We start from the raw sequence: 25,559 nt of genomic DNA, 5'->3' as shown, positions 1-25,559 counted from the left end.
GAGCTAAAAAGTTTTTCTGGGGCCTAGTTGGGGCTGCTCAATTAATCGAATTTTAATCACGATTACGATCTGAGTTTTGAACGATTATAAAAACAAAACAAGCCGATTATTTGCTCCTCCCACTTGCGCTGCTCCGAATTGCAAATGAAGCGCTCCTCCAGTGTTGCCAACTTATCGACTTTGACGCTATTTCCAACAGCTTTTCAGACCCCATTCCTGACTTTTTAAATCTTAAAAGTACCTTGCGAACACGTCAGAAACATCTCTGGTAGCCCTTAGCTACTTTCTGGATAACTGTCGTCGACGTTTCCTGCAGGTTAGCTAAACACTCCGCCTGCGCTCCGGACCGTTCTCCAGGACATTAGGAAAGGGAATGATGTAGTGATGTGTCAGTCGCTAAAGACACAGTTCTCGGAGCGGCTCCTTGTTGGATTAACCAGAGTGAGTGACACACACCGTACCTGCGGGCTCCTGAGCCACTAAAAACGGCTAAATGTGCGCGTGCGGCATGCTAAACACACGTGCAGCTTGCCCCTGATTGCTGTGAGACCGGGTTGGGGGGTGGGGGGTGCAGCTGTGGTTGGGACAATTATTACATTAACTCATGGACCTGTAAATAAATAGTCTATAAATAAGGTAGAAATAAGTTCCTCACGCTGATAACTAATAACTAATCTCTCTGAGGACACGGTGCTAGTGCACGCTCCTACAGCACATTGACATGACTAAATAAATGTTATGCAACATTTTGTTAACATCAATTTATTTGCATTTATTTGTTATAAATGCCACTGTATAATTCTTGCTGTCAGTATTTGCAAGATATTGGTATTTGGGTCTGTACTGGTTAGACTTAAATGAGTTAAACCAAGATCTATAGCCCTTGGGTCATAGACTATGAGCTATAAGTATATTGGTCTTTTTATACTGGGAATCAGGAGTTATTTTAGTGATCATCTTGTTTCTTATTTATTTTTGTCCTGATTGTGCCCTGAGCAATTTTATGACTGAATAAAAACAAATAAAATCAACATAAATTGAAAAATCGTCTTAAATAATAAAGATCTCAACTTCAGTCACCATAATCGTGATTATTATTTTTGCCATAATCGAGCAGCCCTAGGCCTAGTCCACACGTAGCCGGGTTTTAAAAAAAACGAATTTCCACCCCTCCAAAAACTTGCATCCACACCACCTCGTTTAAAAACAAACTCTGTCCACACGTACCCGGATAAATACGTTGTTAAGGACATGCCAGACCTGTAGGCGGCAGTACTTCCCCCGTTCTTAACCTCGTCCTTCGTCTGTGGTCTTCCGCAAGGAGCAGTAATTCCGCTTGCAAAAACAAACAAGCAAAAAGCGCTTGGACAATTGAAGCGAGCACAGCTCTGAGGGCATCCATGCTGTCGGCTAGTGTAAACACAGGTTGCACACGTGATGTCAGCATTTTTTGTCGCGGAAAGTGACGTTGCGGACCTTAAAACTCCGGTTTTGTCTGTCCACACGCAGACACCCAAAACGGAGAAAACGCAGATCTTCACTTTGGCCGGAGTTTTTAAAAAGATCCATTTTCGTGTGAAAAAACTCTGTTTTTGTGTGGATGACAGGCCAAAACATAGAAAAATATTTATGTTTTGGCAGATCCCCGGCTACGTGTGGACAGGGCCTGACTCTGCTTCTGGGAGGAACTGGTCTTTAGCATTTTTTCATGTTTCCGGTGGTCCGAAATCTGTAAATAACCATGAATAACACTTCTAGTTGGTCTATATCATTATAAAGAGCTCTCAACATCTTTATAATGTCACGGTTACTTCCTGGTTTCAGACGCACAAGGCTGTGCATCACACTGAAAGATGCCTGCGAGTTGTGGTACAGCGAGGAACAAGTGACAGTCCAGTGAATGAGAGCATGAACATAAGGGGTAGGGTGTTAAACAAGTGAAAACATGTGCATCTTACAGCAGAACAGAACAAGCGTCTCCCGTTTTCACAACTCACCTCCTCAGTGACGATGATCAGAGGGTATCTGTCCTCCGACAGGAAGTTAAAGATGCACCATATCTTGAAGGCATCATCGTTGGAGATGAAGATATGGTTTTGCTCCAGGTTCTTCCTCGAAGACAAAGTCCAACACATCTTATGGAAGTCCTGCCGATCAAAGTTATCCGTCGCCTGAAGGAAATAAAAGAGTCACATCAGATCTGATGATTCATGGCTCCGGCAACAAGGAAGAAGTTCGTTTTCATTCCCAGAAACACGATGAATCCATGAAGAACACAGAGCACAACATTCACCCTGCTGGTGTTAACAGAGGGAAAAGGCCTCAGGTTTGAGTTTTTCTGCATGCCCCAACTTTTAGAAAAATCTGAAGGCGCAAAACATCACATTTCAACTTTTAAATACAATTGTCCTGAAGGTGTGGGTGACTGAAAACATTTTAAATGACTGTTTCGGATATAATCAGTAACTGAGTTCTTCATGCAGGCTGAACATGAAAATAGTCTCCTACACCTATCTCCTGCTTTAGCTTGATAGAAAATAAATGGTGAAATGCTAGGATTTGCAAATCCTTACACTGTGATGTCACACTGTGAATTTCAATTCATGACCTCACCCTTCTTGGCTTGCGCTCGCCCACAGAAAGGCTTTTTAACAAGTTTTTGCAGGGAGGAGAGAGAGCGGAGAGTGTGTCGGTGATGGTAACTTTGTAACATGGCTGAAGGTGTTCTGTGAGCCAATCAGAAGCAAGGTGTGTGCATATCATTAATAATAATAATGAGCAATTCTGCTGTTTTCAGCCCACCTCTGCACCAACAAACTTCTGCATCTCAGAACAGGCGTATCATAGCTTTTTTAAACGACTCAAGGCATTTATTTACACTAGGGAACACTGCAAATGTATCGAATAAATGAGTAAACTACACCTTTAATAAAAAGGTACTGCAAACAGAAGCTATAATTAGAGGGTAAAACCTGTCAGCTGTTTTATTTTAATCATCAGACTGCAGAATCATTTCATCCTGACACAAATAAACAACATTGAGTGTTCTTGTGGTAGACATGTCCACGCTCAGCTCTGAAGAAGTGAGGAGTGGGGAGGGGGGGAGCTCTCTGGGGCTCAAATTCCTGAATTAAATGGGCAGAAAGTTCTTGAAAAGGTACAATTGGTGCTGAGGAGGGAAGTGTTTTCTTAGACCGGTGTCTCCATGGAGACCGCTGGCAGGCTGACTGTGCAGCCCGGTGGATTAGAAGCACACGAAAAGGCATGGCTCTGGTAAATGAGCACGCAAACTTCACAGTAGTTTTATGTCCATCTGAGCATGAGCAGAAGCTGAAACCATCAGGCTGAAGCTGTTTTTACTGTAGTCGACTCATCGACCTATACAGAAATAAATAAATGGCCCAAAAAGGTAATGAGTCAATTCAACAGTAAAAGCAGCGTTTTGGACAATTATTACACCAAGATGGTGAGATCATTTTTATTTTTAGCTGTAATATACAATTCATTGTTTCACATTTACAAGTGTGATCCAAATAAAGACATACTACCCACCTCAGACCAGCAATGTTCTTATTCTAAATGGCAAAAACCTCACTGTGTTAGCTTGACCCTGGATTTGTTCCTAAACCACTGAACAAACGTTACGTTAAACACTGTGGAGACATTCTGCCTCCATCATCCTCAGCAAAGCAGCCCTGGACCTGATGCAAGCTGCCACTGAGCTAATCTAGGGTACACGCCTGCACTGGATGTTAGAGCAACACTGCACCCAAACCTCAGGAGAAAACAATTACTCGTAAGCCAGCAGTGGGATTACAGTTATCGTTAAATCATTACAATAATCTGCACAACACGACATATCTGAACTTTAAAGTTTAATATTAACGTCACATTTCTGCCCTAAATCATTCCCAGCTGATCCTACAGCAGAGCGGTCAACACGACTTGTATAGCAGGGCCTTTCAGAGTCGGAGGAGTCCAAAGAGCTTTACACTAGAGGGCATTATTCATCCATTCAAACACTGGTGGTGATGAGCTACATTGTAGCTACAGCTGCACTTGGGCGCACTGACAAAGCCAAGGCAGATGAGAACAGGCATCATTGGACTTTCCGACTACCACCAGCAGGCAAGGTGGATTAAGTGTCTTTCCAAAGGAAGCTGGGATTGAACCTGCGACCTTCCGATTACTGGACTACCCGCTGAACTTCCTGAACTACTGCTGCCCTTACCTCCACCTGGCTGTTTCCTGTTTCCTGGCTGTCTCACACCTGAACCTGAGACTAATATGAACCTGTAGCTCAGCCAGCAGAGTTCTACTGTTAAATGTGCTTGTTCCATAAACAGCTGGAAACAACATGCAGTTCGTACATTGATGATTTTTGATTAAAGGATGTTTTCATTCTTTATTATATCAGTGTGTCTAAAACACTTCATTGCTTTGTTGTTGTGCACATACTCATGTATAAAAACACTGGAGCCACGGCACTGACACCTTCATCTCTTGGCTGGAGCAGTGGGGTGGTGGAGGAGCAGTAACGTCTGCTGTGAGAAGGACGGTGACAACAAACTCAGCTCAACACAGAAGAAAGACGTAATCTGGCACTTTCAACCTCAGTGATTTCATAAAACTTAAATATAATACAACGTAGAACTGACAGACTCCAAACGACAGGACAACAACAAGATCTGTGGAGATCGATGCACTCATACTGGTACGCAGTACCGGCAAGTACTAACACAAGTACTCAGTCTGAAACAATGTGGCATCGGTGCATCCTTTGAATTTTATGCACCATGATGTACTTTTTATTGATATTAAAAGGAATTATAATATTTCTGCAGAAGTGACTCAGGCCAGAAGTGCCGTGCTAGATGCTGCTACCCATTTGCAGTCACAAGCAAATCTATTCAGAAACGTTTGAAATGTTCAAGTGGTGACTAATAAAATATTATTCACAGCAAGGATTTTCTAGCAACAGCTGTTTACATGGTGACAGTTATCTAGGACTGAGAATTATTCTGCTCAATCAGAACAGATATAAGTAAGCTTCCCTTAAACCACACAATGCTTTTTGATGCGTTTATTACCTCATCACAGCACCACAGCATCAACAACTTTGTATAAACAGCTGATGTCTTCCTGATGACTCTGACCTTTCAATGTCTTCACAAGCCAACGCTACTGTCAAGTCCTGCTTTGTCCAACTCGACCGCATCACTCGCCTTTAGTCAATCCTCAAACGCCCGGATCTTGAGTCAGTCATTCATGCTTTCATTACTTCACGTCTGGATTATGCAAATTCTGTCCTGATTGGGATTAATGCTTCAGCCCTAAGCAGACTGCAGATGGTTAAAAATGCCGCGGCCAGATTTTTAACCAACACCGACAGACGCATGCACATCACACCCATCCTCGCAGATTTGCACTGGCTCCCAGTCAAATTTAGGATGAATTTCAAGGTCTTGTTATATGTTTACAAGGCTTTGTACTGCCCATCCCCATCCTATCTGACGGACCTGCTGACCCCCTATGTTCCCACCTGTGCCCTTCGGTCAGCAGATCATCTGCTGCTTGTTGTTCCGAAGGTTCGGTACAAATCATGGGGGAGCGTGCCTTTGTCTTATGCAGCCCCAAAACTCTGGAACTCTCTGCCCCTCCATGTGCGTCTGGCTCCCTCTGTCAGCAGTTTCAAGTCGGCCCTGAAAACACACTTATGTTTATGTTTATGTATTTAGCAGACACTTTCGTCCAAAGCGACTTACAAGTGATAATCAGCATGTTGCCCTTGAGGCTAACAACAACAACTTGACATCAGTCATGGAGAGGAGGGAACAAGGAGTGGACAGTAGAGAGGGGGGACGGGTACAGGGAGGGTGCTAGTTTAGAAGATGCTCTCTGAAGAGCAGGGTCTTCAGGAGTTTCTTGAAAATTGAAAAGGAAGCCCCTGTTCTGGTAGTGCTTGGAAGGTCATTCCACATTTGTGGAACGATGCATGAGAAGAGTCTGGATTGTCCTGAGAGTGGTGTAGGCACTGCTAGCCGACCATCCTGTGATGACCGGAGCGGCCGGCCCGAGACGTAAGCCTTTGCAAGAGGATTCAGGTAGATGGGAGCCGTACCATCTCTGACTTTGTATGCTAGTGTTAGCCATTTGAATTTGATGCGTACTGCTAGCGGTAGCCAGTGGAGCTCAATGAACAGAGGGGTGACGTGTGCTCTTTTTGGCTGATTGAAGACCAGACGCCCCGCTGCGTTCTGGACCATTTGAAGAGGTCTCACAGTACAGGCTGGAAGACCAGTTAGAAGGGCGTTGCAGTAATCGAGGCAGGAGATGACAGTAGATTGCACCAGGAGCTGGGTGGCATGTTGTGTTAGGTATAGTCTGATCTTTCATATGTTATACAGCGCAAAGCAGCATGAACGAGCAACAGAGGCAACATGATCTTTAAAGGTCAGGTGTTCATCAATCACAACACCCAGATTTCGAACTGCCTTTGAAGGAGCCAAAGACAGGAAGTCATTCTGGATTGAGATATTGTGCTGTATGGATGGTTTTGCTGGGATGACAAGTAGTTCAGTTTTAGAGAGGTTGAGTTGGAGATGGTGGGATTTCATCTATTTTTATATGTCAGAGAGACAGTTTGATATTCGTGCAGAGACAGTGTGGTCGTCCGGTGGAAATGACAGATAGAGCTGGGTGTCATCTGCATAGCAGTGGTAGGAGAAGCCATGTGATCGAATGATCTCACCCAGTGAGGTGGTGTATATGGCAAAGAGAAGAGGTCCTAGTACAGAGGCCTGGGGGACTCCTGTGGCAAGATGGTGCACGGTAAAGGATTGTCCAAGCCAAGATACACTGAATGATCGTCCTGTGAGGTACGATTCAAACCAGGCGTGTGCTTTCTCTGTGATGCCCATGCTAGAGAGTGTGGACAAAAGGAAGCCATGGTTGACAGTGTCAAATGCAGCCGATAAGTCGAGCAGGATAAGCACTGAGGATTTGGCAGTCGCTCTAGCTTCTTTTAAGGATTCCATCACTGCTAACAGATCTTCTTTAGTATTGCCTTCCCTCCGTGACTCTTTTCATGAAAATCTAGCACCGGATTGGATTTTTTAATTCCGTTTTTATGATTCAGTTGCACACTTTTGGCACCTCGCACCATCTGGTAGTTTATTTGGTTTTATTTGTGCCATTTCAAATGTTTTTATCATTCATCGCATTATTTTATTTTTATAGTGCTGTTAACTGTTCTCCTATGTTATTGTTTTTAGTAGGATTTTTTATCTCAGACTATTTATGCTTTGGTCTTATGTATTTTGCCTGTTCTTATTGTGTTTCTTGTTCAAGCATTTGGCTATTTTATGTACAGCACTTTGGTTAGCTGCCATGCTATTTTGAAATGGTGCTTTATAGATAAATATGGTATGGTATGATGAAACCGTTTTCAGTGTTTAATGAGGCCAGCTGATGCAGATTTGTCAGTCTGAGCAGCAGAAGCACCGGACTCTCCTCTCAGCTCTGAGTCCAGGTGATGAAAATAATCGGTGCTGCTTTTCTCCTTGTGGTTCGTTGCTCATCTCTTCTCTTCCTTTCAGGTCAAACCCAGTCCCTCCACCTCCTTATCCTTCCTGGTCCAAACTTAACCTCAAACCGCCAGTAGAGTAAATCACAGCCATGCTGTTACGTGACTGTGATTATCAGTAATGTGTGTTTCCTGTTTAACACGACTGACAGCATTTTTTACAAGTTTCTGTGTCATCTAATTAACCCTGAGGCTGACGTGTGGAGTTGCCTCAGAACTGCTGCAATGTGAAATACAGGTCCTTTAAAAGAGGAAACAGAACTGTTACACACATTTACCGACGTGTGTATCCTTGTTATCAGAAACCTAAACTTCAGAGTCAGCTTAGATCCTCCTCCAATCACGCATAAATAAAATGAAACTTTGAAGCTGAAGAGCGAGGGTGCTATGAGGTTAAGGATTGAATACCAGATGTTTTGCAAAGTTGCCTCAGCACAAAGCTAAACGCCGAGTCGTGACCTCCACCATATCAGCCTGCTGACATTTGTGTGTGCTCTGGAAAGACAGAAGGTCGTGGTGTGTGTTTTATTTGCTGCTGCACACTCAGACACCCAGAGTGAGTCAGTGAGGGTGATACACACATCCCAGCTGTACAGTCTAATCATTACTAAACCTACTCAAGTAGGAAACAAGACTGCCGTCCTGCTATTTTAATCAGGTTTACACACAATCAGAATTTCCTCGAGTTCCCGGGTGGAGTTTCCTCCGCAGCTGAATGCTCCGACCCTTTGGCTGACACCTCCTTTGAAACACAGCTGCTCAGAAACATCACATGGATTTCTGTTTGAGTTGAAAGTTTCACTTGTTCACCACAGATCACCAAAGCGCTAGTTACCCTGAGATTGTAAAACTGCAGAGCGATTTCGATATAATCGGTGTTTAAGGGTTAAAGATTTGGTTCCTGCTTCACACGTAAAACCAGTAGCTGTTTAACACGTTTTACAACTTCCTTTCAACCAGCTGATGACTAAAGGAAAAGAACAAGGAACTAATGAAGCCATTCTGACGAGCAACAGCTACATCCTCACATGGCTCTGAATCCTGCAGCTGGGCCACACCGACGCATGCTCCTCTATAGGTAAGATCTGTGAGAGGGAAAGAAAACTACACAACTATTCAGACATACAGCAAGGGAATTCCTACAAAATAAAAGCCCCAAAAAGGAAAAACAGCTGAAAATACAGACATCTAATTCCACATCTGAGCATCAGTTATTCAAGTATTGAATGTATTTGATGATGACGACGACGATGATGATGATGTCATCATATTCCTCCCCAGCACAGATTTTTTATTTGAAAACAACCTCTCCTGGACCTGGTCAACATCTGAAGCATGCTAGTGGCCCAAAAGGACGGCCCCAAACCTTCGTAACACCAGAACTAAATCCTTGAATACTGATGAGGTTGTAAATAAACACACGTATTAAAATGATTCCATCCAGTTAATCTAGGCAGCGCTAGGGCCAAGCTCATGGAACCGCCATGATGGTAGACAGCCGCATCATCCACTGGTCCAACCCAGAACCAAAACAGCTCAGTACTTTGGCCACAAAGCATGTAAAAGAATCACAAATGTAACACACACACACACACACACACACACACACACACACTCCTCGATTACCAGACTGGTGATGATGACAGAGACCAGGCGAAAGTACATTAGTGCTGCATGGTTGAGTTGTTTCATTAAAACAAAACATCTTTTATTTTCCTCCTTATAAGCTATAACAATAGTCCGTTACCATGGCAACATTCCATAAGCATCACGACACAAAGAGGCCTTTTCACTGTCAACACGACGGTTGCACCAGTTGGTTCGTGATGACATCATCACAGTGGGACAGGGTTTAACGAGCCGAGTTCTGTGTGAAGTGCACTTGATGGAAGCGCATGTGAGGCTTTGAGTACACAAAACTGCAGATTTTAGACTATAAGAATTACCGTCGACCTGCACCACCGCATCGTATCTCAGCAACTTCCTACTGGGGGGTGACGGTTGTTATTGGTGCTAATGTGCTGCTTGAATCAAATCAAATCAACTTTATTTATATAGCACTTTTCATACAAAAAAATGCAACTCAAAGTGCTTTACAGATTAAAATGGCCCCATAGATCCCACATTCCCATCCCAGCCCCCCTCCCCAAGTATAAAACAATTAAAAATGACAGTTCCCCTCCCGCACCCAACTTCCAAAAGTGGACATACAATCACCCGCACACTCGTCCATGCACACGCACACACACACACTCGTGAACACCAGAGTAAACAATAGGCTGAGTTCAGATGGGTCAGGTAATGAACGACACATCATCAGCGGAGCCATCTGCCCTGGCAGCAACAGATCCACGGCAGCAGCCAAGACACCGGCCCATGACGCCCAGTGGCGTAGGGCAGAAACCCCCACCAGTGCCCGGGCACTACCCGGGGAGCGCCCCGGCCGCCGCCGCCCCTGACCACCGGCCACAAGGCAGAGGGCTCTGCAGAGGAAACACTGGAGGATTTAAGATATATAACATATAAAATAATAAAAGCTAATAATGATAAAAAGTAACTGATAAAAAGTGATTATAAAGATAGTAAAAGAAAACATAATCATGTAAAAAAACTTAGATGTAGATAAAATGATAAAAAAAAATAAAAGAGATAAATATGTACTTATAGATAAATAGTGATCAGTTAAAAGCTAAGCTAAAAAGGTGGGTCTTGAGCCTATTCTTAAAAGCCTGGATGTTCCCTTTGGACCTGAGGTCCTCCGGCAGCCCGTTGAAATGAAACTAAAACAAGTGATTCAAAGAAAACGTGTCCAAAAGTACACACTATTACTGTTACCAGTTAGCATCAGAACAAGGAGCACAAAGGTGGACGTGTGATTATAGGGACAGGACAGTAGTATTCAGTAAGACACAGAAGTGGGACTTCCCCTCAGGAAGACATTTTTAGTGGCCTAAACTCAGATTTCCTGCATTATTAAACATTTCCAAGTGACATCACAGCTGTGGCACACCACACACATAATAACAGTATAACTGTTTGTGTGAAGAATATGCGTAATGATGTGATAAAAGACGTGGTTCCAACCAAAGTACATGTGGTACAGCTTCTCTGAACCACACCAGCTGCTCCAGATGGACTCCAGCAGCAGAAGACCACGCCAGGTGTCTCTCTGTCAGCTACAACAGGAAACAGAGGCTACAGTTCACAGGGGATCATCAGCAGAGACTGGAAAACCTTTCCTGGTCTGATGAGTCTGGATTTTAGCTGCAACACTCAGATGGTCAGGTCAGAATTTGGTGTCACCAGCATTGGAGCATGGATCTATCCTGACTTACACACACCTAAAGGATTATTAGGAACAACACACTAAGACGGTGTTTGACCCTCTTTTGCCTTCAGAACTGCCTTAATTCTGCGTGACATTGATTCAACAAGGTGCTGAAAGCATCTTTAGAAATGTTGGCCCTTACTGATAGTATAGCATCTTGCAGCTGATGGAGATGTGTGGGATGTACATCCAGGGCACGAAGCTCCCGTTCTGCCACATCCCAAAGAAGCTCTATGGGGTTGAGATCTGGTGACCGTGGGGGCCGTTGTAGTACAGTGAACTCATCGTCATGTTCAAGGAACCAGTTAGAAATGACAGGAGCTTTATGACATGGTGCATTATCCTGCTGGAAGTAGCCATCAGAGGATGGGTACATGGTGGTCATGAAGGGATGGACATGGTCAGAAACAATGCTCAGCTAGCCCGTGGCATTTAAATGATGCCCGATTGGCACTAAGGGGCCTAAAGTGTGCCAAGAAAATATCCTCCACACCATGACACCACCACCACCAGCAGCCTGCACACAGTAGCAAGTCATGCTGGATCCATGTTCTCATTCTGTTTACACCAAAATCTGACTCTACCATTAATGTCTCTACAGAAATGGAGACTCGTCAGACCAGGCAACGTTTTTCTAGTCTTCAACTGTCCAGTTTTGGTGAGCTGGTGCAAATTGTAGCCTCTTTCTCCTGTTTGTAGTGGAGACGAGTGGAACCCGGTGGGGTCTTCTGCTGCTGTAACCCATCCACCTCAAGGTTGGGCGTGTTGTGGGTTCACAAATGCTTTGCTGCATTCCTCGGCTGTAACGAGGGTTACCCCCAAATTCCACTACCTCCGCTCCGCTGCGGTCCGCCCCCGCCTTCCGCAGCCGCTCGCTTCCAAACTCAATTTTTACTGGTACCCGCTCTACAACGGCTCCGCTCCGGGGCGGAGACCTGAGGTGGGCAAACAGGCGTGCGCGGGATTTTCAAGATCTTGCGATACAGTCCGAGCAATAAACGCGGAAGTTAGATCCAAACACTCGTTGTGTGGGAGAAGCATCGACATGAACTGTTTAATCTGCCCATCATTTGTGTAGAGATCAGCAGTGTTTGGATCAACAAAGTGTGACTACTTTGATAGTGGAAACTGTATTTATGGCTTATTTTTGTGCATTTAAAGTTCAGCCGCCATTGATAGTTGTTAAAAGTTGTTAAACCTGTGCATATGAAACAAAAAACGCCTTTTGTTTATCGATTTATTGTGAAAAACGGAAGTTGTGCTTGCTCCTTTTCCTGTTGGGCCGTTGTGATTTCTGTCCATTGACTGCGGAGGTGCTCCGGCGTCCGGCGAAAATAGGATCGATTCTATTTTTGCCGGACGCCGGAACAGAGGGCGGCGCACGGCGCCGCACTGCCGGAGCACGGCCGGAGTAGTGGAATAGCTCTGATTGACTACAACGGGACCGATTTTGCTCCGGCGTTCGTGTCGGAGCGGAGCGGAGGTAGTGGAATTTGGGGGTTAGGGTTAGGCTCTTCTATCAGCTTGAATCAGTCGGCCCATTCTCCTCTGACCTCTAGCATCAACAAGGCATTTTGGCCCACAGGACTGCTGCATACTGGATGATTTTCCCTTTTCACACCATTCTTTGTAAACCCTAGAAATGGTTGTGGGTGAAAATCCCAGTAACTGAGCAGATTGTGAAATATTCAGACCGGCCCATCTGGCACCAACAACCATGCCACGCTCAAAACTGCTTGAATCACCTTTCTTTCTAATTCTGACATTCAGTTTGGAGTTCAGATGGTCTTGACCAGGACCACACCCCTCAGGCATTGAAGCAACTGCCATGTGATTGGTTGATTAGATAACTGCATTAAGGAGAAGTTGAACAGGTGTTCCTAATAATGCTGCTGCTGGTGTAATGGTGTCAGAAGATGTTATTACAGTGGAACTTCCCTGTGCCTCGGGTTTTACCTTAATTGTGTCCACCTGCCTCTTGTTGCCTGGTTACCCATGCCAGTGTGTATATAAGCCTTGTGTGTTGCTTGTGAGTTTGTCCTCACACCGGTCTACCCTGTCCTGTCTGCACTCCTGACCATTAAGAGGAACCACATGTCCATTGCTGTCTTGCCTGGGGTGATTTACCTGCCTGAAGGATCTGCTCTTCTTCCCTTCCCTCCCATCGTGACAGCTATTGCCTTGTTCTGGTTTAAACACCACAGCCTATTTGAGTATCACTGCTGACCACATCTATCCCTTTACGACCACATGGACACATCTTCTGACGCTACTTCCAGCAGGATCATGCACCATCTCACAAAGCTCAGATCATCTCTAACAGGCTTCCAGAACATGACCATGAGTTCACTGGACTCCAATGGCCTCCACAGTCACCAGATCTCAGTCCAGTCCAGAATCTTTGAGATGTGGTGAACAGGAGGTTCTCATGGTGGATGGAGCTGACGCAGTAATGCGCCATTTCTAACATTTTTTGGATCAATGTCATGATGACATTCTACAGTAGTTCTGAAGTACAGAGGGAGGTCCTGCCTGGTACTAAGGTGGGCCGCTGACTGCACCTTTCCTAATGAGAGTAACAACATTACGTACACACACAACAGCGCACCAAGTGACAGTGGCGTCTGATCCTACTTTCACACCAGATAAAATGTTATTTGTCTGGGTCACGCAGCAGCACACTCAAAAGGAGCTGAGCTGTGAGGGTTGGAGCAACACGTTTGCATTCAGAAGCTGCTTCAGTTATATCTAAGTGGTCAGGAGGTAGAGCGCCCAGAAGGCGCTACACAAATACAGGCCACCCAAGTGGTTAGGCTACAAGACAAAACACCTCATCTTTAAAAATGTGCAAGAAAACTTTTCCTGCAAGAGACCGACAAGAAAAGAAACTCGTTTTCGTGTTTGAGGACAGAATGTCATGAAAGACAAATACGTTTTGAGGGGGAACGAGGAGGCAAACCAACTTGTCTTATTCTGGTAGATATCATGAATTTCCTTCAGATGTTTAGATGGTTTTGAGGGTGTATCTACGCCTCGTCAACATGGTATACCTCCTGAACGATACATTTGGGGAAAAACTGTCATTTTCCGGTTCTGATCAACATCTAAAGATTCACTTTCAGGCCAAAGAGGTCACATGATGGGATGGCTGTGGTTTCCTGTTTGCAATGTTTGATGGACAGCCATGGGTAAAGGACTTGATGATGATGATGATAAAAATGTGTCGCAGCTGAAGATAGCCCAGTGGAGAGAATCGACATCTTAATCAGATATTGATCTGGTTTTGAGCAGAACTCTACTCAGCGGCATCGCCAGTACCCAAATGCATGCAGTAATGCAGCATTACACACACACACACATGCACACGCACACACACACACACACACATGCACACGCACGCACGCACACACACACACACACACACATTACAAAACCCAGTAAACCAAAGAGGACCCTGGGCCGGTTGGGTCTATAGCGTCACACACTGACCTTATCCAGGATGAACTTGTTGAGGTACGGCATGTATCCTTGGTTAGAGACTGGACCCTCATCGTCATCTTTGAAGTGCTCCTCCAGCGCCACCGGGTCATGCGGGATCTTTAAGACCGTACATAAGTTATGAGAAAGCACCTGGAAACAGAGCAAAAGGCCCATCCATCACTGTCAGACGGCAGTAGAGGAACTTGATCTAAAACATGAACAGAATAAGAACCTTTCATCTGATTAGATCAAGCTGAAATGTTCACAGTGTGAGTAGCTGTTCGGAACATAAACTCAGATCCCATGAGTCGTTTGTTTTTGTTTTATTTCTACTGGTGAATTTTAACCTAGAAATCTAGACTAACCACAGCAGCAAGTGATTTAGCTCTTCAGGTCGGTCTAGCCATGCTCCCTTGTCGTCAGCAGGTCTACAATTTTTTACAATTTTCGGTCGGGCCAGTGACAGCACTCTGTCTGTAGAAAGATGTCGGGCAGACTCAGCACCAGAGCTACAGAGAAAAAGGACAAAGATGGTATCGGCTCAGGAACGGCGTTAGTTTGGAAACGGCTTCTCGAGTTGATCAGGTTGTGGATTGTGGTCTGTGGAACGTTGGTCTACTCCTCTTCAATAGCTGTGTGAAGTTGTTGAATATTAGCAGGAACTGGAACACGCTGTCATATACGCCGATCCAGAGCATCCCAAACACGCTCAATAGGTGACAAGTCTGGTGAGTATGCTGGCCATGCAAGAACTGGGATGTTTTCAGCTTACAGGAATCGTGCACAGATCCTTGCAATATGGGGCCGTGTGTTATCACGCTGCAACATGAGGTGGTGGTCGTGGATGAATGCCACTACAATGGGCCTCAGGATCTCGTCACGCTACCTCTGTGCATTCAAAATGCCATCAATAAAATGCACCTGTGTTCGTTGTCCATACCAGTACCCCAGCGCCACCATGGGCCACCACTCGTTCCACATCGTTGACATCAGCAAACTGCTCACGCACACAGTGCCAAACACGCTGCCATCTGCCCTAAACAGTGAAAACCGGGACTCATCTGTGAACAGAACACCTCTCCAACGTGCCAAACGCCATCGAATATGAGTGTTTGCCCACTCAAGTCGGTTACGATGAAGGACTGCAGTCAGGTCCCCGATGAAGACGACGAGCATGCAGATGAGCTTCTCTGAGACGGTTTCTGACAGTTTATGCAGAAATTCTCTGGTTATGCAAATCGACTGTTCCCGCAGCTGTCCGGGTGGCTGGTCGCAGGCGATCCTGGAGGTGAACATGCTGGATATGAAGATCCTGGGCTGGTGTGGTCACAACGTGGTCTGCGGTTGTAAGGCCGGTTGAATGTACTGCCAAATTCTCTGAAACACCTTTGGAGACGGCTTATGGTAGAGAAATGAATATTAATTTCACGGGCAACAGCTCTGGTAGACATTACTGCATTCAGCATGCCAAATGCACGCTCCCTCAAAGGTTGCACATCTGTGGCATTGTGCTATTTGATCAAACTGCACATGTCAGGGTGGCCTTTTATTGTGGGCAGTCTAAGGCACACCTGTACATTATTCCTGCTGTCTAATCAGCCCCTTGACATGCCACACCTGTGAGGTGGATGGATTATCTTGGTAAAGGAAAAGTGCTCACTAACACACATGTAGACAGGTTTCAGAACAATGTTTCAGAGTCATGGGTGTTTTGTGTGTGTAGAAAAAGTTTCAGAAGTCTGAGTTCAGCTCATGACAAATGGGAGCAAAACCAAGAGTTGCGTTTAAATTTTTGTTCAGTGTATGTTTCAGTAGAACCTTTCTTGTGAAATGACTGAAACATTAGACTCTTGGGATTTTCTCACTGCAAAATTCTCACTATAATCTCACATAATGCACGTTTAATAACAATTATACTGTAGTTTATTCAGGTGATGCTGCTGTATTGTTAAAATACAAACACCTGTGGTGAGAAGCCACGCATTTTTGAGAATCAAAACAAGAAGTCCAGCTAAGTCTACACTAGCATCAGCAAAACAAAAATGGAAGAAAACCTTTAAAGTTTGAGAAAAAGCTGCATGACGTCTTTTAGCAACTGTGTTGGAGCTGAAATGCATTCTGGGACTTTGAGGCTCTTTTTTGTGAAGAAACAACAATCCATTTGTCCTCGGAATCTCTGCCAGCTGAACTCAGACTTGACCTTTGCTGCTGGTTTTTACTGAAGCTCTGAACAATGCCTGGCTGGCACTCAGCTGGGTGTGATAGTGTAGAGACACATTTCCTTTGGTTTGGTTGGGATTCTCCAACTAAAGGAAGACTAACTCATCTAACATGGATGATCTCCGTGTAGGCTGTCTTCCTCAGCAGCAGGTGCGTCTGCTGAACACGGACAGAGGCGCCCTGTGTTTCAGCACAAGGAGAAATGCGTTCAGAATAAAAAACAAGGCAGAAGGGGAGGAGAGACACCCACTGATAAAAAGCTAAAATATTCATACAGGAAGAGGGAAAATGAAGGAAACTGGAGAATCCTACCTTCAACTGAGATTTTGAGACTTTTCCACTCTTATCCACGTCCAGCGCTGTAAACGCGTGCCAAATCGGCTTTAAGAGCTCGTCTCGCAGGGTCATAATGATGAAAAGTTAGTTATCCTTAAAACTTATTTTCAGACTGCGCGATTCTTCCTCTGTTTGTTGCTCTGTCTGTTGGACACGCCGAGGGAGAGTCACATGACCCGAGCGAGCTGGACCGGAGAAGAGCTACAGCACCGCTCAGGACCGCACATCCGGAGGAGGAAGAGTCCTCCAGGGTTCACCTCGGTGGAGCAGTAGGGCGGAAGCGGTGGAGTGGAACGCGGTGGCGGCGCGGCAGGGCGCATGGGAGCGCGGCTCCGGCGCGGCAGGGCGGATGGGAACGCGATGGCGGCGCTTTCAGAGCAGAGGGGAGCGCGGTAGCGGCGCGGCAGGGCGGATGGGAGCGCGATGGCGGCGCGGCAGGCCATGTATGGCAAGCGGCTCGGATCACACAATTCGCCCCCATCGGATATTTTCAGAAATTCAAGATAAAAGATTGTTTCATTGCACAGGAGTACAACAAAGCTGTCTTTGCACTCACTAAAGGCAGCTCATAAGGATGTAGAAACATATAAGGACAATTTAAAACCAGACAGAGCCCTTGAGACAGATTCCCTGTGTTGTAACTGCCTTCTGTAATGTTGTAAATATCATGTCTGTGTAGCTGAAACTATTATAACAGTGATGTTTTCAGCCTCTTGTCCAGCAATCCCTTGAAAATGAGCTTTTAATCTCAATGGGACCTTCCTGGTTAAATAAAGTATAAATAAACAAGGCTAAAATTGATATCTCACACACACACACACACACACACACACACACACACACACACACACACACACACATCTTTTGGGAACTCAGTCAGTTTAAGGTGCACAGATATGAGTATAAAAGGAAACTCGGTAATAAGACAGTCTACTCTAAAGGTAAATACAGGTAAACAGTCACATGTTGAGGTATCAGGATTAGCTAGCTAAATGTAAAGGTGCTGTAGAGCACTGATTGTCCCACAGAATCACTGTTAGTGACCTCCTAGCATCAGTATTCAGGTCAGTCATGGCTCCTGTATAAAAGCTGGTGTGTTTTTATTGTCCTGGATCATTTTGCCAGATGGAAGAAGTTTAAAGAGATGTTTGGCAGGGTGGGTTGAGTCCTTTTGGATGTTTCTGGTTATTCTGAAGGCAGCGAGTCGTGAAGATGTCATCCAGGGCAGGCAGGTGTGTGTGTGTGGTATTTTCTGCAGCTTTGCTCACTCTGAGTGTACGCTGTACCTCAACGGTCTGCAGAATGAGCACTTGGCTGTAACGTGTTGGTGCTGTATGTGGAGTTGTGGTTCCTGCAGTCGTCACCTCAGAAACTTCTAGTTCCTGAAACCGGTGCTTAAGGATGTGTCAGGTGTCCTGCAGTGGTGGTCAGCCAGGCTAATGATGCGATGCAGAAAGAAATCCAGGACAGTGAACAATAATATTAATATTAATGTGTTGTGTTGCTCACCATATATGCTCCTAATCTCCACGTGTGCCTGCCTCATGGTGTAGCATCCATATTTCGCGTAGTGTCCTACAAGAATGCAAGTTATTAGTTAATTCACTTTTGTTACCAAAGAAAATGTATTTATGTAAAAGTTATTTACCAGGTGAATCAGCTCACACGTCACCACCAAGAGTCACTGGACTAGAATGAGTAGCTCCTCTGTGATGTCACGTTTGTTTAAAGACGGCGGTTTAGACGCCGTTAAATAACCAAACATGCTCAAAAGTGGACGAATTGTGATCCCTTCACCCCCAAATTCCACTACCTCCGCTCCGCTCCGACACGAACGCCGGAGCAAAATCGGTCCTGTTGTGGTCAATCAGAGCAATTCCACTGCTGCGGCCGTGCTCCGGTATGGCAAGCCAAAACCGTCACAATACGCCACTTTCCCAACCCGTCTAGTTAAGAAATGGCGAAAAAAACGCCGTTTGATGTGCCAAGACTTCGTAAAATACGGCGAAAACTCTGCCAGAACGCCGTAATTGACGCCGTTCTGAACGGTCCCGTAGAACGCCCGTAAAATACGCCGTTTTTTCCGGACATTAAACGCCGTTTTTTACGTCACCCTAATCCCAGACGCGTTCTCTGTGTGGGTGGCGTAAAATACGGCGTTTGGTACGGACATTGAACGCCGCTTATTTCGCCGTTCTGTGACATAAAACGCCGCTTTTAACGCCACTTTGTGACAGTTTTAACGCGTTTAAAATTCAACTTTACTCTCATTTATGCAGAGCCCTCCCCATGGGTTTCTCATCCACTTAATTTAAACTCCAGTGACCCAATGAAAGACGAGGAGGTTGAGGCAGCACTAATTCATCCCAGATTCGCCGGGCTGTCGGGCTGTGCAGATTGCTGTTTTCTAATACAACTCGGCTCTGTTTCAACTAATTTCACTGTATTGAAAAAGCCTTGAAATGTAGTAATATTATCAACAATGTGTCAACATTATTATTTTTTCTGTCCACCTGTAAAAGGCAGAAACGCTGTTTCAGTCAGACCTGATGATTACTTAAAAGTGTGGCTGCCCCGTATCAGTCTGTCCTCGTTTCGTGGCTCGTGAGTCCAGCTGGAACATCAGTGCTCTTTCTGTCCAAAACTCCATTCTTCTTAAGTTCATCCACTTTCTGTATTTACTATTGTTTTTTTTTTTGTTTGTTTTTTTTTTTTTTTTGTTTTTGTTTTTTTTAACGACTGTTATACTTGTCTTACAGGAGCTTCTGAAGATGTTCTGTCTTGCTTCTCCATCATCACTCTCCAGCTCCTCAGACCAGCCACTCCAGAACCTTCCCAGATCCAGGATCAGAGCACTTTAATAAAAGTTTGAAACATGTCTCCTTGTTGTTCTCCTATAGAAGACTTAAACTAGAATTTGCTAATGAGCTTTCTTGGCTAAAATATGCTCTTAAATGCTTTTATTTACATAATCAAGAAACACGTTTTTCATTGCTGCTTCACCAAGACATGACTCTGAGAATGTCCTCATGATCCTGAAACGCTGGTTAAAACAAATTACTTTTAACCTCTTATAAAACAAACGTGTCTGTTGATGATTATGCCCACTACAATACTGAAGCACCTGCTGCTACCGATTTGCTAACTTTCTGTAATATTTTGATATTTAAGTTGAAAACATGAACTGCTGTAACACAAATTTCAAATGTTCTAGATGAGCACTTGTTTCTAATCAACTAATCATTATTTCTGTGATTAGTCAGCTTTTTTCTTTTCATTAAACCCATGGAAAAATTACAATTATCTCACTGAAAATGGTTTAACAGTGTTGCACATGTATAATCTGCACTGATTTTCACAGTTACGGCATTCTTCAAACTATAATAATAAAATAAAGTGAAAAGTTATTTACAATTGATTACTTCAAGTTCCTACTATTTACATTTTATGCATCAATACTGTAAATGGCTGTTTACTAAGGCATACAGAGTCAGTGCCTGTACTTTTATTGGATTGGCTTAGTGTCTGGCTGCAGAAGCAGAACAGATCGACTGAAGCATCTGTCTCTTTAGGTTTTGAGCACTACAATTTATGAAAAATATTTACAAATTTATAATTAGATATAGATTTAGGAAGACATCGAATGAATGCAACATATCAGCTGGAGTTGTTCCTTCTGTAAGAATCTCTGGATGTTAATTAGGTTTCTCGTGTTTGCGCCTTATGACACAAAGCAGCTCAGACTGTCAGGTCTTTGAAGTGATGCTTTTGGGCCTGGTCCCTGGTGGTTTCCAGACATTATTTAGTTTACATATCTTTAGCTGCACATGGAATGTTCTCATACGGGTTCTTTAGTAAGCAGAGGGTTGCCTCCTGTAAAAATGGAGATGATCAGCCTCATCGTTGTCTTTCAGCACACTCCGTAAAGTCCTAAATTTAAAAAATGTGGCTTGTGGGAGAGGCTCATCTACTTTCTAAGGCTAACACTTTTAAACTCCTCTTAAACACACTCAACTTGTTAATAACTAAAAGGATTGTTCAATACCTGCTCAAATAAACAAGGCAATTCTACAGACTTGTGGATTTGTAAGTAGCATTAATGAAGAATACAGGATCATATAGAACAGAAATATGTAGATTTACAAGCAAACTACCTGTACAGGCACTGACTCTGTATGCCTTAGTAAACAGCCATTTACAGTATCGATGCATAAAATGTAAATAGTAGGAACTTGAAGTAATCAATTGTAAATAACTTTTCACTTCATTTTATTATTATAGTTTGAAGAATGCCGTAACTGTGAAAACCAGTGCAGATTATACATGAGCAACACTGTTAAACCATTTTTCAGTGAGATAATTGTAATTTTTCCATGGGTTTAATGAAAATAAAAAAGCTGACTAATCACAGAAATAATGATTAGTTGATTAGAAACAAGTGCTCATCTAGAACGTTTGGAATTTGTGTTACAGCAGTTCATATTTTCAACTTAAATATCAAAATATTACAGAAAGTTAGCAAATCGGTAGCAAGTATGCAGGTGCTTCAGTATTGTAGTGGGCACAATCATCAACAGACACGTTTGTTTTATAAGAGGTTAAAAGTAATTTGTTTTAACCAGCGTTTCAGGATCATGAGGACATTCTCAGAGTCATGTCTTGGTGAAGCAGCAATGAAAAACGTGTTTCTTGATTATGTAAATAAAAGCATTTAAGAGCATATTTTAGCCAAGAAAGCTCATTAGCAAATTCTAGTTTAAGGCTTCTATAGGAGAACAACAAGGAGACATGTTTCAAACTTTTACTAAAGTGCTCTGATCCTGGATCTGGGAAGGTTCTGGAGTGGCTGGTCTGAGGAGCTGGAGAGTGATGATGGAGAAGCAAGACAGAACATCTTCAGAAGCTCCTGTAAGACAAGTATAACAGTCGTTAAAAAAAACAACAACAAAAAAAAAAACAATAGTAAATACTGAAAGTGGATGAACTTAAGAAGAATGGAGTTTTGGACAGAAAGAGCACTGATGTTCCAGCTGGACTCACGAGCCACGAAACGAGGACAGACTGATACGGGGCAGCCACACTTTTAAGTAATCATCAGGTCTGACTGAAACAGCGTTTCTATCTTTTACAGGTGGACAGAAAAAATAATAATGTTGACACATTGTTGATAATATTACTACATTTCAAGGCTTTTCAATACAGTGAAATTAGTTGAAACAGAGCCGAGTTGTATTAGAAAACAGCAATCCGCACAGCCCGACAGCCCGGCGAATCTGGGATGAATTAGTGCTGCCTCAACCTCCTCGTCTTTCATTGGGTCACTGGAGTTTAAATTAAGTGGATGAGAAACCCATGGGGAGGGCTCTGCATAAATGAGAGTAAAGTTGAATTTTAAACGCGTTAAAACTGTCACAAAGTGGCGTTAAAAGCGGCGTTTTATGTCACAGAGCGGCGAAATAAGCGGCGTTCAATGTCCGTACCAAACGCCGTATTTTACGCCACCCACACAGAGAACGCGTCTGGGATTAGGGTGACGTAAAAAACGGCGTTCATTGTCCGGAAAAAACGTCGTATTTTACGGGCGTTCTACGGGACCGTTCAGAACGGCGTCAATTACGGCGTTCTGGCAGAGTTTTCGCCGTATTTTACGAAGTCTTGGCACATCAAACGGCGTTTTTTTTCGCGATTTCTTAACTAGACGGGTTGGGAAAGTGGCGTATTGTGACGGTTTTGGCTTGCCATACTCCGGCAGTGCGGCGCCGTGCGCCACCCTCTGTTCCGGCGTCCGGCAAACATACAAATAGGAGAGTCTCAAAATTCAGCACACCGATTTCACTCACAAACGCAGAAAGGTTCACAAATGAGAAGCTGTTCGTAAATGCACATTCAGCAATTCGTATGATCTGAGTTTATATTACAAGTGTTCTTACAAATTATATTTGTGAACCACAGAGTGTGAACTTCAGAATTAGCGTGTGCATTTGTGTAAAATGTTGCGTGACTTATTTTTTCACATTATATTTATGAGTCAAAGAGTGTGAATTTCCGAATGTGCGTGTGCATTTGTGTTCCTCCGAATTATATTTGTGAAACACAGAATGTGGATTTCCGAATGAACGTGTGCATTTGTGGAAAACGATGTGTGACTTAATTCTTATTGAGACTGTTCTGGCCTCATAGAAACGGGTCAAGTTCGACATTTTTGGGGAAGGGAAGACAGGAAATCGGACGCGGAAACGGAGCGAAGCTCCTGAGATTTTCAGAATAAAGAATGTACTGCCTTCCGGTTGCTTTACTTCTAAAAAAGGTTACTAACTGTCAGTGTTGGGGTAACGCGGTACAAAAGTAATTAACTACTGTAATGCATTGCTTTTTGCTGTAATGTGGTAATGTAAGGCAATACATGGAAAGAAAATGGTAATATTTACTCAGTACAATTGTCAGTAACACGGTAATTACAATGCATTTTTAAACCCAGAATCAAGATGCGGGTTTCCTAAAAATTCAAACGGCAGGAAGCCTGAAAAAAGATCCAGTATCCACATATATGACGTCATTTATGGACTCAGCTTTGCGGGCATTCTATGAGCAGAGAGGACGCAGCGGTAACGGCTCAAATACTCCAGCTGCGTCCTGCGCGTGGCCGCTGTTATATTCACAAAATCGCTCCACCAAAACAAAGTCATTCATTTGCAATCGTTTATATCAGCCCATATTCTCTGGTACTTCATGTACTTTTCAGCTGAGTTCATAATCTGTGCCCCGGTGATTTCAACTCATTGCTGCTGGAGCATGTTAAGCTTTTTTTGTTGCGTTTGGTAGATCCCTTTGGCTGATTAGTTAGAAAGTAGGAAATCTAGGAAACGGTTTTTCTGGAAGACGGAGAAAACATGCAGCATGCAGGAAGGTTAGAGAGAGAAAAAGGGCCGGAAATTATTCACGTAAAACCAAGAAAAAAAGAAATAAAGTAGGTAGATTTGTCCCCAATACACATTTTTACCAGTGAAAAGCAATAATATATAAGCATTTAATATTTATACATGTGATAGAATCAGATCACCCCAGAAGTCAGTCCCACATCCAGGGCCGTATCAAGGCATTTGGGGACCAAGGCAAATATAGGCTTGGAGCCCCCCACCACCTCACTCCCTGCTCAGATGGCCCTATAAGATGGCAGCGTGCTGAGAGTACAGATTGTTGTTGCTTTTATTTAATAAACAATAATTTTAAAGCACTGTTATTATATCTGACTGTTTTTAACAGCAACCCTAGCTCAGACACCACATCACCTTCCACATATATGTCATGAGCTCACTGAGCGTCACATGACCAGATTCATACTGAAGTTGTTTTGGTGAAAGTAACTTAAAGTAATGCAAAAGTAGTGTAATGCCTTACAGTTTAAAATCAGTAATATTGTAATGTAATGAATTACTTTAAAATGAGGGTAACAAGTAATAAATAATGCATTACAGTTTTGAAGTAACTTGCCGAACACTGGTAACTGTGCGGCCCCGTGAGAAGTTATCACCTAGCTAGCGGTCTCCTTTGTTTTTCAGGTCCGTATTGACGATTATAAAACGGACAGAACATAAAACACAAACTTTTTGGAGCCATGTTGTAGTTTTCTCCTGCTTGTTGTTGTGTTTACTGACGAAGTCACTCGTGTGACTTCGTGCTCTGTCGGTGACAGCTGCTCCCCTGCTGCTTCGCGTCTCATGGGAAGGGCCAAGCAGCAGCTTACGCGAGCCAGACGTGCTGCTGCCGGCTCCGGTGGAAAGAAGGGGTCAGATGTAGCCTAATGGCCTAATATTGATAGAAAAAGTTAACAGTTCAAATTTAATTTCCTGCCATGTGAAGAAAACAAAACACAATAATAAAAAAAGGAGAACACGTGAGAATAAACAAAAAAAAAAGTTGAATGGCAAGAAAATCAACAACCAAAGTTGAAAAATTGAGAGAAAAGTAAATAAATAATAAATTAGTCTTAAAAACTGAGTTTCGGGGAAAGACCGAGAAAACAAACTCTAATGTGCTCTGAAGGAAACTATTAATTCTGTTCATTATTATTATTTTTACCAAAGGTTCTGGAGACTTTGAGTTATTTTTGGCTTCTAGCGGCATCTACAGTGGAAGATAGACAAAATGTCCACTGGGTATCATGAACCTATCATGTGACCCTGAATTAGGTTGTTTTTGTTTACTAACATAATGCCAAGAACAAATGGACAGAAAACACCAGGACTTTAAAAATCTCAGTTAGCACACAGCAGGCAGACATTTGGATGAGAGCTGGGGAAAACAGGTGTGTTCCGTTTAGTTCTGCTTGAAGTTTCACAGAACCGGAGTGTACAGCAGCAGAAGTGGAAAACAGCCCTCAGTAAACAACCCGTGCTTCCTCTACTTTCACAAACGAAGAGGTCTGCTGTGAAAAAGGCGATTATTAAATGTCAATTCAGGATGCGTCTGACAGGACCATTGCCCACCATCATCAGCCTTGCTTCTGTCAAGGTTTCCCAGGACGGCTGTGGGTTCAGTGTAGCTCATCACCATCAGTGTGGGAATGAGAAACTGTAGTGTTAAATCCTGACTCAGAAAAGTGCATTATTA

At 43.6% G+C, this 25,559-nt stretch overlaps 1 protein-coding gene across 2 annotated transcripts in view; it reads right to left on the bottom strand.

Moving 5' to 3' along the window:
• The window catches only part of swap70b (switching B cell complex subunit SWAP70b), a 76,317-nt gene extending 57,473 nt beyond the window's left edge, over positions 1 to 18,844 (bottom strand). Inside the window, exons 1-4 of one of the 2 annotated variants that reach the window (XM_070550208.1) lie at positions 18,598 to 18,844; positions 18,459 to 18,524; positions 14,403 to 14,543; positions 1,998 to 2,171 (exon numbers count right to left, since the gene is read on the bottom strand). In XM_070550208.1, coding sequence (XP_070406309.1) covers positions 1,998 to 2,171; positions 14,403 to 14,543; positions 18,459 to 18,461 — 318 coding nt within the window. In that variant the 5' untranslated portion in view covers positions 18,462 to 18,524; positions 18,598 to 18,844. Of the gene's footprint in view, positions 1 to 1,997; positions 2,172 to 14,402; positions 14,544 to 16,925; positions 17,310 to 18,458; positions 18,525 to 18,597 lie in introns of those variants that run through there. The other variant, XM_070550207.1, reaches the window with a different exon arrangement.
• Positions 18,845 to 25,559: the final 6,715 nt, after the last annotated feature.

This window comes from Nothobranchius furzeri, chromosome 4 (genome assembly GCF_043380555.1).
Source record: "Nothobranchius furzeri strain GRZ-AD chromosome 4, NfurGRZ-RIMD1, whole genome shotgun sequence".
NCBI classification, from domain to species: domain Eukaryota; kingdom Metazoa; phylum Chordata; class Actinopteri; order Cyprinodontiformes; family Nothobranchiidae; genus Nothobranchius; species Nothobranchius furzeri.
Note: the sequence above shows the minus strand (reverse complement) of the source record. Positions and strands in the feature narration are given on the sequence as shown.